Genomic DNA, 17,372 nt, shown 5'->3' with positions numbered 1-17,372 from the left:
CCTCTCCTCACACAAAATGTTTCTTCAGCACTGAAGCAGGCCAATTTCGCTTTAATCCAACACTTCAAGACGATTATTAATATCATGTATGACGTGATAGCAAATGTAGTAAGTAGTGTAAGTATCGGACCCAAAATGTTGAACAAACCAAAATCAAAAACAAACTTGATTTAAAATGTACTTTACTGATGATTAGGCTTAACGTCTTTTTCAAAAGAAAGTAAATCCTGAGTACGAAAAGACGGAACGTTGTAATTTTAATGTATTTGCCATCTTGTGACTGTACTATCACGTCATTCCTACATTAAAACAAGCGCACCCTTTCCGGAGCTACTTGCGACGGATTGCTGCTTTCCTCCAATCAAAACGGTCGTATTTGCGAACAAGAATGAAACAGCCAATGCAATTGGGCCAAACGGGAGAAGTGGGCGGGACCAAGCAAGGTAGGTTGTACGGCTGAGTATGATTGACGTTGGGTTATCTGTTTTCCGTTTAAAAGGCGCCATGAGTAAATATGTTCACGTAAGCATCGATATTTCCCTTTACTTCTTCCGTGATAGTGTCTTATCATTCAACAGCGTGACGATGCCACGGCTCATCTCTTACTTTAACCGCGTTGAAGACGGAGGTGGGGAAGGAAGAAGGCGTACTGGGAATTTAAGTCTTGCCTCCGTGGCCGCTGGCCACTCCCTGGTGGCGCCATGTGGGTTGGGAAACAGCAAGGAGGCGGGAGGAGTCAGTCAGGGTGGAGGAGAAGAGACCCCATCACAATCAAGCACTGGCTGTAACCGCGCTGGGAGGAGAAAATGGCTCGCTTGTGGGAGGGTTTTTATTATTGGGATGTGCGAGGGGGCTGTCAGTGAAGCAGCACATGTGCCCATGTAAACAGGACAGAGGGTGGAGTCCGTCCTCGGGCCAAACAGACACTGTGGTGTTACTGCAGTTCTGATGGTACCGCTTACTGATCCGCACTAAAACACCCGATCAAGTCTAACAATGCATTGTGTCAGTATACACCAGAGGAGGGATGTTCTCTACTTGAGTAAAAGTAGCAGAATCGCAATTATTATAATAATATTATTACTATATTATTATCACAATACTTCATTATAAGGTACATTTCTTTTAGGTCATACTTGTCAAACTTTATTTCAGTAGAAGTACGGTATCATCAGCATAATGTACCAAAATCCAAACTATAAGTATCCTGTACTCATGCTGCCAGCATACCAGCATAATACCTGATAATAATACTACACTATACTTGTATAGTTTGAAGAGATACAGCTAATTTTAACTATTTTTTGCACAGTTTGGTGGTTTAATCTGTAACAAAGCATCATATTTTATGTGTACAATAGGTCTGTTTCACACCACTTAGGCCTATTTTGACTAAGATAAAAACACAGGCGTAACAAATAACATTAATCATAATTTACTTGTATCAGACATGCTATCAATAAAATTTGTAAACTGTGATGTTGTTCTGTTCTGTACATGCAACATCTATTGCATGTCTGTCTGTCCTTGGAGAGGGATCCCTCCTCTGTGGCTCTTCCTGAGGTTTCTTCCATCTGTTTTTTCTCCTGTTAAAAGATTTTCTTTTCAATGTGAAACGTTTTTCCTCACTCGAATCGAGGGTCAAAGGTCAGAGGATGTCGCTCACTGTATAGATTGTAAATTGAATTGATTTGATTTGAGTCTGTTCATGACAGTGTGACTGTGAGTCGGCGGGCACGACACCAGAGCCTTGAAACTGAAGCAGCTAAATGGAATTCAACCATCCTTAATGTTATTATTTACATTCCTGTTTTTTCTGCTGTGACACGTCAACATGACTAAAGCCCTTTCTCCTGCGCGCAAGTCACAATGTCAGATAGATTTAGCTTAGTGAAAAGTCTGCTGAAGCAGAAGTATAAAGTACAACACCACCACTGTACTTGAGTTTCTTTCACGTTTCCTCTTTCAGCAGGCTAAAATCCATAAGTCAGAGTTCCACCATTTTAATTTTATTCTTTGTTAAGCAACCTGATAAAGACTTTATAAGTTGCTACTAATGGCTTTTTTTAACATGAACCAATGCTTTATCATGTAAATGATTTTTTATGATTATTTTTGTACCATCCATCGATTCACTTTTCAACAACACCTACTGTTTGTATCCTCACGTCACCATACTGCCACTTTTACTATTTGTATTAATATTTGTGTAGGTCTTCAGTTATAACTGATATAGTTTGTGCTTGTTTATATATTTGTAGCGTTTGTGTTATGTATATAGTATAATTTTTACACATGTATACATAATATAATATTTTATTTTTAATCTTTTCTTTTCTTTTTCTCTTTTTCTATTAACACTATAAGCAAATCTCTGGAGGGCCTAAAGCTCATTTCAATGCACATTTGTATTGTATGCTCTGTGTAAGTGACAAATAAAGAACCTCAAATTCAGCAAGCATTAATATGAATGTGTCACACACCTGAGGTGTGTCTAGCCTACATTGGCTTACAAAACAATATTTGCATTTCCCTCAGAGGCGAGAGAAAACAAAAAGAAGACAAGACAATACACAGGACTGTATAAACATGGGTCAAACACATTAGATCAGATATAAAGTCATGAAACACAACACTCATATGTTGGTGCTAAAAATGTAACAAGAAACATTAATAAAAAACCTTCTCAGCCTTTTGATTCATTCATAATGTCAAGTCATTAATAGTCATAAGGTATCAAGAGTTTCAAGTCAAGTTGATTTTATTTATATCCCAGAATCACAAATCACAAATTGCCTTAAGGGGCTTTATATTCTGACAGCATATGACTCCCTCTTTTCCTAAACCATTGATTCAGATAAGGAAAAAAATCCCCCCAAAAAACCTCAAACAGGGTGGACATGATGGACAGACATGCAATAGATGCTATGTGTAAGGAATAGATTGGCAAAAAAATAAATAAAATCACAATATATACACATTTTGATGACAAACATACAGATTTGAGTGAAGAGTATGGATCCTGAACAAGCAGGTGTTGACAGTTACACTCTGACCACCAGTGTTGCCGGTAACGCGCTACTTAGTAACGCGTTACTGTAGTCGGACTACTTTTTTCAGTAACGAGTAGTCTAACGCAACTACTATTCCAAAACTAGTAGTCAGATTAAAGTTACTTTTCTAAAACACCGTGCGTTACTATTTCTGCATTTCGGGGGAACGTGGGTTAGGTTAGATCTATATTTAGGCCTAGGCAGTGCTTAATTTGTAAATCATAAGGTGCCGGAACGCAAAGTACATATGACAGCTCAGGGATGACGAGACGGGCACAGGTCCCGGAACATATACAGACAACGTGCTGAAAACAACATGAAAATGCCCACTCACCACGCTGTGGGACTTACAAGCCTCAATTTCAAATAATATCCATGGTATAAATGTTATGACGATCATTTACAATTATTTTAGGCTATACTCCGCACAGCACGGGCCAATGCCCACATCACCACAGGTGGGACTTACAGTACTATATAGTCAACAGGTCTAACGTGTAAAACAAAGCTTTTACTAAATCACATATCTTCCATTATTATTATTCAAAGACTGGCACGGCGGCCTATTAATAGACAGTACACTCACCATATTTAGTTGTCCAAAACACCCCACATCACGAGCATGACGCTGGACGTCCCACACTCCTCTCCGCTCAATGCCTCTCTTCCCCTTCTCAATCTTCCTGCTCCATGCCTTATTTTATTGTTATAAGTATTCATGTTAAATGGAATTCATTTTATTTCTGATTTTTTTTTCCCGGGGGGTGGGGTGGGGGGGGGGGGGTGGTATTAGGCCTATGTATTACGTAAGAGTTTTTTAAAAAATGTTTACGTTAAGTCAAGAAAGACTGTCTTTTATTTATTTTTCATTTAAAAAACAAGTAAGCCTATTTCAAGGACATGTTTGCAAATGTTGGTGTCAATAAAGAGAGTATTGGCAGAACTGGTAGTCATTGTCATGTTATAGGGCCGGGCCGGGTCGGCGGGGGATCTGCTGAAAGTAACTAAAAGTAATCTAATTTAGTTACTTTTAAAAGCAAGTAGTCAGTAACTTAACTAAGTTACTTTTTAAAGAAGTAGTCAGTAGTCAGTAGTCGGATTACTGTTTCAAAGTAACTGTGGCAACACTGCTGACCACAGGACCTCCTCCCAGCCATGGAAACCTGGAGACAGGCCTAACAAACACAGAGGAGGCAGCACAGCGCTCACACAGATAGGACACAGAGGGAGAGGGAGGCAAGATGTCATGCAAACTAGGTGGAGAGGAGAGGCTGAATCGCCTCGGGGACGATCATCCAGCTCCAAAGGAGAAGACTAAAGAGAGATGCACACAGCTAAAACCGGCAGGCCAGCTGCTATGTTATTAATAGTAGGTCGAAGGGTGAAGCGTTCCCTCCTTTCTAATCATTAATAAATGGTAAATATGTAGTTAATTAAACTTTAGTGAAAAAGTATTTCACTGTTAAACAATAAAATGCTTTATAAACCATTTATTAAGCAAAAGTTTATGTAAAAAACTGTGTAATTCATCTATAAACATTATTTGGATGGGCATTATGAAGTTGCAAATGATGTTTACAAACTTTTACAACTGTTTATTAAATGGATTATAAAGCATTTTATTGTTTCTTAACTAATAAAACTAAAAAGCTATTAATTAAAATCTATTTTTATTATTTATTTATAAAGTGTTACTGTCTTCACTAACATTTCAAATGTAATCCCTTGATTATGAATGTTAAAGGTGCACGATGTAGTGTGGAAGACAATTTCATACTGTTTTACTTTGTTTATATGTGGCGGACCCTGCCACCTTTCTAGCTTCAAACAGTGTTCTGGACCTTATTCTCCTCTGAGAACAGCTTGTTTATTAAGTTATGGAAAAAAATAAATATTTCTGAGTTTGTATAATCACCTCATTGATATTGTGAATAATAAAATTCTTCTACAAAACTACACAGTGCAGCTTTAATAAGTCGTTGATGAAGGGATCTTGCAATATCCTGAATAAATGAGTAAATATCTAATAAATGAGAAGACTGGTCTTTAGTTCATGTGTGACTGAGTCAGTGGTTCCTGTGAAAATTAATTAGTGAATTAGTTGCAGCTGCTTCATGGTGTGATGACACGATTTACAAGAAATAAACTTATGCGTGTGTGTGTTTGAGTCGCTCCGCCACATGCAGGTCATAATTTGCCTCTCTTGTGACCGAGGTTGTGATTAGGATCGTCTCTGTTGTGCAATCAGTTTTAGTTTTTACCTCTGACATTTCCAGAGAAAGCAGCTCGACTGTGTCAGCGCGCTGCAGTTTCTGCAGGATGTGTCGCTGCTGCGTCCCACGCTGATAACACAAACTGCTGCATTTCACATGAGATGCAAAGTCACTTCCTTCAGTCCGCTCAGACACTGATCATCCACACGGCACACAGGCACTCACATGGAGGCTACAGCTCATTCAAGAGGATCAGAGGAAATCACCAGAATGAAACCGATCGCCGGTCAAGACTGTGAGCAGGCTGGATGCAGTCTGAGAGTTTGCTGAAGGTTTCAGAGAAGTTTGATCTCAACATCTCAACCTGCGACAACAGGAAACGAGAGAGAGAGAAAGAAAGAGCGCCAGGGACAGAAGTGAAACCTGCGTCGATGAAGGTAAAAGCTGCTTTTATCCTGTCAAGTTTGTCGCTACTTTTATTTGGAAAAGAGCACATTTTATAGAGTTTGGATAAAAATATCCGAGGAGGCCTATTAAATTCAGCCACAAACCTAAAAATCAGGCCTGTTTGTTATTTTAACACAGGGTTGCACAATGAAAGATGAGCAGCCTGTTTATGCAGCACTAACATAGAGCACATCTGCAAATGTTTATACTTGTACACTTATGAATATACATGTAGACCTGGAGATAATTCAGCAACAGATATATAATATAACATTTATGGATGTCATACAAAAAACTTTAACAATCACAACAAACTTTAAAGCATTCATCCACCAGTATAAATCATCAAAATCCTAAAGATGTTTTTTTAATTTCTAAACCAACCTGATGTCTGGTTGTTAGACATTGAGGACTTCCACACAGGCATTCATTGAAATTATGTTAATTTCATGCTTCTGTCTCTCTGTGTTTGTATCTGTGGTTATGTGTCTGCTACCAACCTGTATTTATCTTTATACTCCGCTGTACACACTGTGTTTGAACATACTCGGATATATTTCATGCAGCCATACACTTTAGCGTTTTTCCTGGAAAACATATATTTATTTGTAAATAAATAGATTTTTTCCTTTTCTTTTTGTTTTACTTAGATTTGACCTTGAACCTGAACTTGACGCAGTGTTGCGCTCTTTGTTATGGCCTAGTTGGATTTATTTTTTGGATTTATTTTTTATTTTACCAGGAATATTCTCACTGAGATGAAGAATCTCTTTTACATGGGACTCCTGGCTGAGACAGCAACACAAAGGAACAAGCAACAACTTAAAACAAACAACAAAAATGTTCACATTATATCATGGTTAGACGGATATTTGGACGTTGATATTGGCTTTTAATGTTATCATGATCAGTCCATTGAAATGTGAAAAGGCATGTACACTTTAGTAGGGTTGTTCAGTAATGTTTTTAGATGAAAGAATACTCATAATACTCATAATACTAGTATTTCCTCTGTAAAAAGATAATCAGTCACAGTTTAAGTACCACACTGTCGTCTACTTTTTGAACTTGCCAGAGAATATAAGTTATAAGGAAGCGTCCTGTTGGCATAAAAAGTTGACATCACATCATCATATGTCATCATCCTTGTGCCTCTGCAGCTTCGACCTCACCATGCTCCTCGACTGTCTGAACTGAGGTGATGGAGAGCTCACAGTCGTCCACAGTGAGGCGGCGAGCCTGGATCAACAGCAGCCGGCAGTGGCCCACTTTGGAGCCCCTGGACCCTGAAGGACCGCCGTGCAGCCTCCCCTCTGCCTCTATAGCAGACGACGATGTCTTTTCTGACGGTGAGTCCAAACTGAGGAGAGTGTGAGGGACGCCTCCACGTATCTGTTTCCACTGATGGACTGTAACTAAGTACATTTACTTAGTTACAATCAATCTCTGATTACCGGAATCAGTGGGGTTTTTTTGTTTGTTTTTATCTGAATGCTGATAAAATGAAATAATTTAAAAATCTCTGTCTCTGATGCAGCTGCAATCTGCAAAGTAACTAGTAACTAAAGTTATCAAATAAATGTAGTGGAGTAAAAAGTACAACATTTGCCTCATAATGTAGAGGAGTGGAAGTAAAGAGAAGCAGAAAATGTAATAACTCAATTTAAGTAGAAGTTTCTCAAAATTGTGATTAAGTACATTTACTCAAGTACTGTACTTAAATACAGTTTAGAAGTACTTGTACTCTACTTCAGTAATTCCATTATCTGCTACTTTATACCTCCACTCTTCTGCTACATTATAAGGCAGGTATTGTACCTTTTACTCCACTACATTTATTTGAAAACTTTAGTTACTACATCAGAGCCAAAGTATTAACATTTCTAATTGATTTATTTAACATACATCGGAAAAAAAAATAAAACCCTGATTGTCGAGGCTTAACTAAAGGTTTGAATGAATGATTCCTGTAGTCAGAAAATGCCAGTGATGGAATGTAACTAAGTACATTTACTCAAGTAGAGGTACTTTTTGTGCTACTTTATACTCCCACTCCACTACATTTTGGAGGCAAATATTGTACTTTCACTCAACTGCATTTAGTTGATAACTTTATTTAAGGTTACTTTGCAGATTGTAGCTGCATCAGAGCCAAAGAACCACATTTATCGGCAATCAGATTAAAAAAACAAAGCAAAAAACAATGAGACTTTTACTCAAGTACTATTCGTATGAGTAACTTTCACTTTTACCAAAGTAATATTTTGACACAGTATCTTTACTATTATTCTTGGGTACTTTTTACCTCACCGTCTGTATCTACAGTTCATGTAACAAAAGTTGCATTGAGGGTAAAGATGCCTCTGATCAAGTATTCGTAGTATTAAGGGAAAGTAGTGGCCAGTTTATCATCACTGTAGTTTCTGTCATTACAAATATGACATAAAAGAAACTTGGATCACTTCTTGTTTTGCATTATTACGTCAATGCAATCGAAGGTTCCACTTTTTCAGTGGAACAGGTCCAAAAGTTTTTATTTACAGTGTGCATATTTATTTATAAAGGCCACTGTGAGATAGAGGAAAAGAACATGAAGATGTGTTTTATTTCATGAGGATTGTTCATAAAGCTGTCTAAAGTGTTGTATTGTGTGATTTCCACAGGATGCTTCACAGGAAAGATCGAGAACTGGCTCCTGGGTTGTGGGTGAGTCAGCTCGCTTTACTACTTTTTGTTCTTTGTAAGATGATATTTTTCGAGCACTAGCATGCACTCTGACGGACGAGGTGTCAGTCACTGGAAACTGGTTTAACAAACAGTAATAAGAAAGTGGAAACTCTGTGAGGTCAGGTGTTCCAGGAAGACGGCATGGTAAGGTAGCCACAGCTTTGTTTTCGCCACAATAGCCTTAGATGATTTGCATTTTTACAGCTTTGTTGGAAAAACAACAAGATTTTTGTTTAGTTCTTTAGAACCACTGTTTTGGTTTTAACAAACTAAACAAAAAATGCAGCTTTTTAAGGCAATGTTGATTGTGGAAAAAAATGCTCAACAAGCATTCCTGATGCTCTGTCACCAAGAACGACTTTTTCGAAATTTCCTTGTGGTTTAGTCTAAAAATAATGACATAAGTAGAAGGAAATAACAGCTCCTTCTTCCTGTTTTGTAACCAATTAGAGGAAACAGTTCAGTACACACACGTAGACATTATTTAATGTCATTTATGTCAGTCAATGAAAAGGAAGCAGCACTGGTGGCAGTCAGTGATGCTCTGCATGTGTAACAAATACAGTAAAAGGAGTGATGTGGCGGTTTATGGCTTCTGAGAACTGAACACTGAAATGGCCATATGGTTTTGGAGGTGTTAATGTTAATGCCTCCCTGCATGTGAACATTTCTACATGAGGAAGTTGACAGAAAGCCTGTTGAGAGCTGATTAGAGAACAGATCTAACAAGTACATACTGTCGCTAGGCAGCTATCATACTGCAGATGAGGTCTATGCAAACGCAGTCACTTATTTGAGAGAAGCAGCATGCAAATGTCACTGACCGGATATATCTGGACGTGTGGTTAAGCATGAAATATTGGGATGTATCTTACAGGTCGGAGGCCCGCTCAGAAAACTTTGGTCAGCTGAGTTTTGGTGAGTATGAACTGAGACGAAGGAATAATGTTCCGTTAAGCACCACTGGTCAATTTTGGTATCAGAACGAAAAACCCACGCACACTGTCCTCTTTTCTTGCAATCAGGGATATTTAATAAAAACGCTTTGATTACCTAAAGAAGGTCTATGTACCGATATGTTGTTATTAAATTCCCCTGATTCCAAGTGGGCAGCGTGCGCAAGTGTTTTTGTTCTGATTTTGTCGACCCTGTGTCTTCTCCCACGCACGTGTCGATCCACAGGTGTGGGGGCGTTTTGCACCGTCAATTTTGATATCTGTCATGCACTTAATACATTTACTGTCTGCATGCAGTAAATGCAAATCAACTCCAAAGTGCACAGTTAAAAAACAAAAAGGGTTTTCTTTTCTCTTAAACTCTGTCCACACACACCAGCAGTGGTGGAGGAAGTATCCAGACGTCCTTCACTTAAAGGTGCACTATGTTGTTTTGGGAAAGAAATTTTAATCAGAAGAGGTTTTTGAGATTTATTTTTTTTATGCATAAACAACCAAATTAAGAAACGTTTTCTTCATTTTCTTACTGAATAAACAAACTGACCTTAAAGGACAACACAATTTCATACTGTTATACTTTGTTTATATGTGGCGTACCCTGCCACCTTTCTAGCTTCAAACAGTGTTCTGGGGACCTTATTTTCCTCTGAGAACCGCTTGTTTATTCAGTTATGGAAAAAATATATATTTCTGAGTTTGTATTATTACTTCATTGATATTGTAAATAATACAATTCTGAGTTTGAATTTTTCTCCATAACAACATAGTGCCCCTTTAGGTAAAACTAGAATTTAAAGTACAGTAAAAGTCTTAATAAAAACATTACTTTAGCAAAATAAGTATGTGAGTCATTTGTAAAGTGTCCTTAAAGTATCAAAAGTAGAAATACTGTAATTCAGAATGAATGGCTTCTGAGTGTTTACAATTGTACATACATTTACCCAGTACCCTTGTATTTGTGATAAACTCATTGTCTATTTTGTCTGTAAAATCTTAATCTGTAAAGTAACTTAAGTACATAAAACTCTCATGGTGGAGTACAAAGTCTATACTTGAGTAAAGTACTTAATACTTGAGTAAATATACCCACTTCCCAACACTGCACACCAATGACAGATACAAGCAAGATTCGGAGCATCAACAGGGAGGCAGAGCGTTGTACTACTAAACGGGAGGGGGCAAGATGTATTTTAGCCACCTAGAAGAAGGCACACCAAAAAAAAAATATAGATCCATTTAAGTGTATGCTATGTTTTGAACATTTTTGGTACTTTACATTGTTTTCAGACAGCGAGGCAGACACAGCTGCACTTGTGTGTAGCAATATGGACGGTCCCAAAGCAAAGGGCTGTCTGACGGCAATGTAAAGTACCAAAAATGTTCAAATCATAGAGTACACTCCTGATATATTTTTATTAGGCGTGCCTTCTTTTAGGTGGCTAAAACACATCTTGCTGTCAGTCCGGTTTAGCAGTACAACGATCTGTTTCCCTGTCGGTGCTACGTGCTGCCTCTCCACACAGAGGGAGAGCTGATGGTCATCTACTGCAGGTAAATACAATGATTAGGGATAAGAACCTCATATAACCCCACATCAGAAGACCCCAACTATCACTTTAACTAATGGCTACTGACCCTTTGCCTAAGCTACTGACTAACTTGTGGCTGTGTGTAGAAATGATGTTCATGGTGCCATGTTTAACTGTAAAGGGTGATAATCTGTTCTCATGTACACAAAATGACTTAAATCATTGACTTTGTGTCCGTTGTTCAGAGTCTGTGCTGAAAGGCCACCACTGTGACGATGAGCTGGGTCTTGGTGCTGATGGTAAGTCCACACACACGCACACGCACACGCACACACACACACACACACACACACACACACACACACACACACACACACACACACACACACACACAGAGACAAAGGAAACTAACAAAGCAGGAAATGTCCTTGTAGGAAAATGAGGCCCACATCATGAATGTTCAACAAGCTTATGCTTTGTCATGCTACTGTTATCAGTCGTAATGTGTCACGGAGATGTCCAGTGTTTCGCAGTATTACTGTACCTCTGCCAAGAAGGACATTTTTTCAGATGGGGAAGTTCCTTTTTTAGTTAATGCCTCAAAAGTTAAGATTTCATAACAGACACTGACTACACTGACTGTTCACAGCCTTACCAGGAAAGGAAAGCTAAATGAGGTCAAGACATCACATTATTTTACAATTCAAGTGGTAAAGACTGACAGCAGAATGACATTATGCCTTTGATTGAATTGCTAATAACTTTCACTAAACATGACATACAGTATGAATTCATTTTTGAGACGCGTGTCAAAAAATTCTTCTTTTTCATTTCAGCTTCTGTGTTAAATGTTGGAGAAGTTACATCTGAAGCTGAGTGAGTAGCAACTGTAGTCTTGACAAGAAATGTTGGTGAATATTAGTTCATGTTGCTTTAATCATACTGACAGAGGTCATTCTGCACAGTTCATTCAGGAGGGAGAGGAACTGTCTTTGATGGGTCTCATATTTTAATCTAGTCTCACTTCCAATCCAAAAGGCATGTTTGAGTTAACTGCCCCACCCACCACCAACACAATTAGCTGAAGCTGAGCGTCTTCACTGATGTTCATAGGTCCTGTTTGCACCCCTGTATGCTGAAAAGATTAGAAAGTGTATGTGAGATGGCACTTGTTAATCATGTGACTATCACTTGTTTTGAAAGAATCATCAAAGACAATCTGTGAATGTACTAAATGAATACTAAAGAAGCTAAAAGACCGGACTGTTGTAAATTTTCTTCTTCCTCCCTCTGTGCTGACCATGAAGCCTCGCCCAGCATCCTTCCCACAATCAAGGTCACAGCAGACTCACCAGGTCAGTGGCAAACCTCTTCCTCGTTAACTGTGACTGTATCGTAACATTACTGTTAAGATTAATACTTCAGACTACTGAATGTTTCTTCCACATCTGATGTGTAGGTCATTCTAACTTTTCACGTGTTTTCTACAGCACCCCTCGTCAGACGCTATGTCTGCCGATGCTGAACTTGGGCCAGAGCATGGCCTCCAGCTGCCTCTCCTCCTCCACCTGTAAAACTACATCAAGGTGAGACTTCGACCTGAATGACCTGCTTGACAAGTTGCAGCTTTTCAAATCAGTTTTTCTCCTCAACTTTTCTCTTTTTCTGGTTTGTTTTTACCTGAATAATTCTGTATTTATTACATTTAATAGTAACATCCTTTTCCTGCCTCCACGGCATCCAAACAGTCAAAGGTCAACTTCGCTGTGACATTATAATATTCAGCAAAAAAAAAAAAAAAAAGTCAGGAACAGCAATTTGGCTGGTGTTTTCATTTGTCTTCATTGGTCCCATGTTTCATTATTTTGTAAATATGACTGCAACTAATGATGGCATTCATTATTGATTATTCTGCAAATTATTGCCTAACCGTATGTGCAATTTTCATCTTCAAATGCTTCTTTTGTCCAAACAGCAGTCCAAAACCAAAAGACTCTTGATTTACTATCATAAATGACAAAGTAAAGCGGCAAAATTCATCCGTTTAAGAAGCTTGAACCAGCAAATGTTTGATGTTTTTGCTCGAAAAATGATTGAAACAATTAAACAATCAAAACAGCTGATGATTGATTGCCTTTTTCGATTAAATAACTGATTAATCGACTTATCATCGCAGCTCTATTTGCAAGCACCTTGCAACCAGCTTAATAAATATTCCACGTACTTAAAGTGTTTGTGAAGCCCAAAATCACAAATATGCCTCATGGTTCTTTACAAAAACTCTTTAACTGGAAAAATAACTGTATCTCTCCTTTGTTTTACATGCACACCAGTATATCAGAGGTCCTGCAGATGTGTGCGGAGGATGCGGAGGAGACGCTGTATGAGCTGGGCTTCGGCAGCGATGAGCCACAGGTCACAGTTCGAATCCCTCCTCGCTTCTTCACCTTCCCCTCTCTGGCTGAGGGCATCAACTTCCGCCTCTTCCTGGACTCCCAGCTGCGGCGGATACGAGAGGAAGACCCCAGCCTCTCTCTCGCCAGTAAGTCTGTGGAGTCAAAACACTGTATGAATTTATATATCATAGTTTGATGAGTGATAAGGTGAAATAATTCTGGGATGCAGCATACGAGATCCATACTACTCGTATTAATTAACATTATATTCTTTTCACAGGTCGTTTCAGACAGGTGCAAGTGCTCACAGCGATGGCCAACGCTTTCTACTCCCTCTACTCTCATGTGTCGCGCACTCCTCTACAGAAACTGGCCACGCCAGAGTTCACCTTCTCCTCGTCTCCGGTGGAGAGGATCGAACGCTTCAGGAGCACTGTCCGCAGCGAGCCACGGTCTCCTGTCGAGAGGCTGAAGGACACCGTCTCCAAGATGTGTCTCTACACGGGCTCTCCTCGCGGGTCAGACTCCACCTCTCCGCAGCCATCGCCCAAAAAAAGGTCCAGCCTCCCCGATGTTGTGGATATAGTCCTGGAGAAAGTCAAGATCGGGGTGAGCAAGAAACTGGATTTGGGGGAATGTAGCAGGAGTAATTCAGATGTGGATGCAAGCCTCGTCATGGATGGTGATAAATCATGTGACAGCGGGAAAGAGGAGCAAACACAGCAGACTGTGGCGGACACAGAAACTCTTCCAAGTGGAAATAAAATCTGTGAGATGCAGGGCGGTAAACAAACAGATAATGTCCATGCTGATGAAAAAGGCGTCAGAGTGGCAGACCTCGACAGCGGGACTTACAGAACATCTCTGGCGTCGTCCTTGTCAGGAGAAACTGTGATAGAAAAAGATCATCAGCTTCCTTCATGTCAACCAGAGCTGGACTCAGCTCAGAGCGACACAGAGACGGCACATCTGAAACCAGTTGTCAAGGTTACGTATGATCTAATCTGCCCGCAGATAGTCGAGAGCACACACCAGGCGCCTTTCAGCACACATTGTCCAAAAACAAACACTCCCATCTCCTCTGTGACAGAACGCATAGATAGATCGCGTCCTGGATCGCAAGCTGCTGCCTCTGAGGCCTCACACACAGGTGCATCAGCATCACTTCCTGTCACCCAGTGCTACATCACTGTCACAAGCTCAGAGGGGGACGCACCAGATTCCAGTCCTGCTTCAACCGTCCCACCCATCCTGACGTGTGAGGAGCCACTTAACGAGGGTAAAAGCCAGTACCTGAACCCACTGACGCAACAGGGCCCGGGGCAGGTTTCCACTAACCTGCAACAGGTTAACTCCTTCGAGCTGGAGGAGGTACAGTAGTTACAACAGACCTGCACATGTACAGTATGAACGGAAAGAGAGGCTCAGCAATGGTGGAAAAAGAGATATTGCAAAATTGCTACAGATAATATATTTGTCGTATTTAACTTGTGTGGCTCCCTTTTGAATAAATCACATTTATTTATTTTAAAGGAAATCCTCCTCGTGTTGTGTCACACTGTAGTGCCTGATGTTGCTCCATATCATTATTATTAAAGTTCACCCCATAATCAAAACAAATATTTTTCTTCATACCTGTAGTGCTGTTTATCCATTCAGGTTGGTTTGGAGTGAGTTTTAGAGATATCCACCGTAGAGATGTCTGCCAGATGGCACTGGGCGAAAAATCCCCCCCCCCCCAAAAAAAATCCAGAAATCATGACTCAGTTACTCAAGATAATCCACAGACCTTGTTGTGAGCAGTTTCACGTAGGAACTATTTTCTCTCTACCAAACTACATCCGCAAAACCAGATCACAGTCGGAATGACGCATGGGAGGATGAAGACATTAATTGTGTCCTCAGTTGAGCTGTAACGTTAGCTAGACTACTTAGCTTAGTTGGCTAGCCTCCTGCCCATTATATTTGAAAGAAGGCAGACATCTCTGTGGTTACACTAGATGAATGGATACAAATATGTGCCATTGAGTTTGTGGGTGAACCATCAACTGCCAAGATTTTTCTTTTAGACATTTTTTTCCCTTGTCTTTTATGCTGAATAGGTTGCTCTCAGAGTCATTTTGAGTCATCATTTGTCATACAGGCAAACCATTCTCACAAAACCAGCAAACAGAATGGATTTAGGTCAGGCTGTTATTTATCAGATGGATTAGACTGGTCATTTTTTATTCCATCACTAAATGGGTTTAAATAGTGTAGTTTAGAGTATTACACAGCATCCAGTGCACAGTGTGACGCAGATAATGAAACAATACATTGCTCAGCCTTAATGATGTATATTTTCTATTTCCTATTTGTACAAGATGCAAAACAAACATACAGTATATGATATAATTCTCATGTCTCCATAGGTGCATAGTGCAGGAGAGGAAGATTTTGGACAAACAACCTCCCCGTATCCCAAAGAACATCAATACAAAGGTGTAGTATATTTATGTTTTATTTGTGTTTGACATTTCTTGTATGAAGGCAGGTCACAGGCAGTAGTTACAACTGTTGCTCTGCTACACTGCACCCATGTCTTACAGGAACATGACAATTGTTTGTGTGGTCACCAAATTGCTGACCCCGTTCACAACAAAAACAGCATTCAGCCAGTTCAAACGGCTCTAAATGTGAGAAGAAAAAGGGCGTCGCCAGCTGCTGCTACCAGAACACTTCCCCTCAGCGTTTACACAAGAATATTTATAGAAATGCACAAACTCATTTTTGTGTTTAAAAAAAAATCTTGTTAAACTTGATTATGTTACTCTGGGCCCACTGTACACTAGTTCTTGTATTTAGGTCAGACATGACATGAGGATTTTAATAGATTTTGAATAAAGGGATGAAAAAGGACGTGAATGTGTGAGCACGTGTATACGGGTCATTGAGCAGGTGTACTATACATGCCTTTGTGTGTCTATTCAGGTCAGACCGCAGCTGCAGTTGTGCTGTGGTATACAGTGCATGGAGTTGTCTGACTGTGTTTGTGCCCTTGTGTAGGTGAAGTTGTCCGCGGCGACAGCATGCAGTCAGACAGCAGCGGCTACGCAGACGAAGAAGTCAGCCTCACACACAGCAGATGACAGAAAAGATAGAGCTTCATGTCAATAATATTTTCTCACTTGTGGAAGTTTTCCTGCACTGAAGATTTGAGTTTCTATAACCAAGTATGTGGAAAATGCATCCAAGCAAGGACCTTCAGTAAAACAGGCCCAAAAGACTGAAATCTCATGGTACTGTAAGAGACTGGGTAACACGTGAAACTTTCAAAGGCGACCTACACCGAAGAAGCTTTTGTTTCCAGATATGAACCGTTTCTGCTGAGTGCTCATACTGAAAACATAATATTGTAAATAATTGCACATAAAAATATTCTTCTAGGTCTTGATGAAATATTGTGTGGACTATATGTTATAATGCCTCTGCAAGGCATTTTATTTATTTAATTCTTGTAAACTTTAACAGAGGAGCAATAGGAAGCATCTTGACTTGAAACATCACAAACTGGTATGGTCCGGCATGGCCCAGGACAGGAAGGCTCTACATCGGGTGGTTTAAACCGCCCAGAGCATCACTGATATCCATCTACAGAGGTGAAGTGGGTTGTATGCACAGAGCCAAAAGGATAGTAAAAGCATAAGTGTCCGCTTCCGTACCACCAGACTATGGAGCAGCTTCATTCTCCACACTCTTCAAATTATCATCAACACTCAATTATATAAACTATTTTTTTTCTGTGTGAATGTAGCGCAAAATAACTCAAACGTAGTTATGTTTTTTTAAACCCCAGTGTGGTAAAAATGATAAATAAATTTACCTTGAACCTTTATTTTCGGGTTGTCCATCCGTCCCATTCTTGTGAATGTGATGTCTCAGAAACACATTGAGGGAATTTCATCAAATTTGGAACAAAAGTCCACTCGGACTCAAGCAAGAACTGATGAGAAGTATGACAAAATCTTACACAAATGTCTTATAGAATAAAATGATGACATTTTATATACAA

The 17,372-nt window shown here is 39.6% G+C and overlaps 1 protein-coding gene across 1 annotated transcript; it reads left to right on the top strand.

Annotated features, from left to right (window-relative positions):
• Positions 1-5,220: 5,220 nt before the first annotated feature.
• Positions 5,221-17,195, top strand: tespa1 (thymocyte expressed, positive selection associated 1). The gene is made up of 12 exons (XM_073467737.1): positions 5,221-5,703; positions 6,874-7,062; positions 8,377-8,419; positions 9,318-9,358; positions 11,171-11,224; positions 11,762-11,801; positions 12,233-12,280; positions 12,416-12,511; positions 13,259-13,467; positions 13,602-14,692; positions 15,733-15,802; positions 16,367-17,195. Exons 2-12 carry the CDS (start codon positions 6,915-6,917, stop codon positions 16,447-16,449), a joined length of 1,923 nt encoding a protein of 640 aa, XP_073323838.1. The 5' UTR covers positions 5,221-5,703; positions 6,874-6,914; the 3' UTR covers positions 16,450-17,195.
• Positions 17,196-17,372: the final 177 nt, after the last annotated feature.

This window comes from Pagrus major, chromosome 6 (genome assembly GCF_040436345.1).
Source record: "Pagrus major chromosome 6, Pma_NU_1.0".
NCBI lineage: Eukaryota > Metazoa > Chordata > Actinopteri > Spariformes > Sparidae > Pagrus > Pagrus major.
This window is presented reverse-complemented; position numbering and strand designations above follow the sequence as displayed.

What these genes read in the sequence shown, in the direction of transcription:
- tespa1 (XM_073467737.1), top strand. Translation starts at nt 6,915, where the DNA reads ATGGAGAGCTCACAGTCGTCCACAGTGAGGCGGCGAGCCTGGATCAAC. An exon ending in CGACGATGTCTTTTCTGACG is followed by an intron (nt 7,063 to 8,376) that starts GTGAGTCCAAAC and finishes TGATTTCCACAG; the next exon opens with GATGCTTCACAGGAAAGATC. An exon ending in CAAAGAACATCAATACAAAG is followed by an intron (nt 15,803 to 16,366) that starts GTGTAGTATATT and finishes GCCCTTGTGTAG; the next exon opens with GTGAAGTTGTCCGCGGCGAC.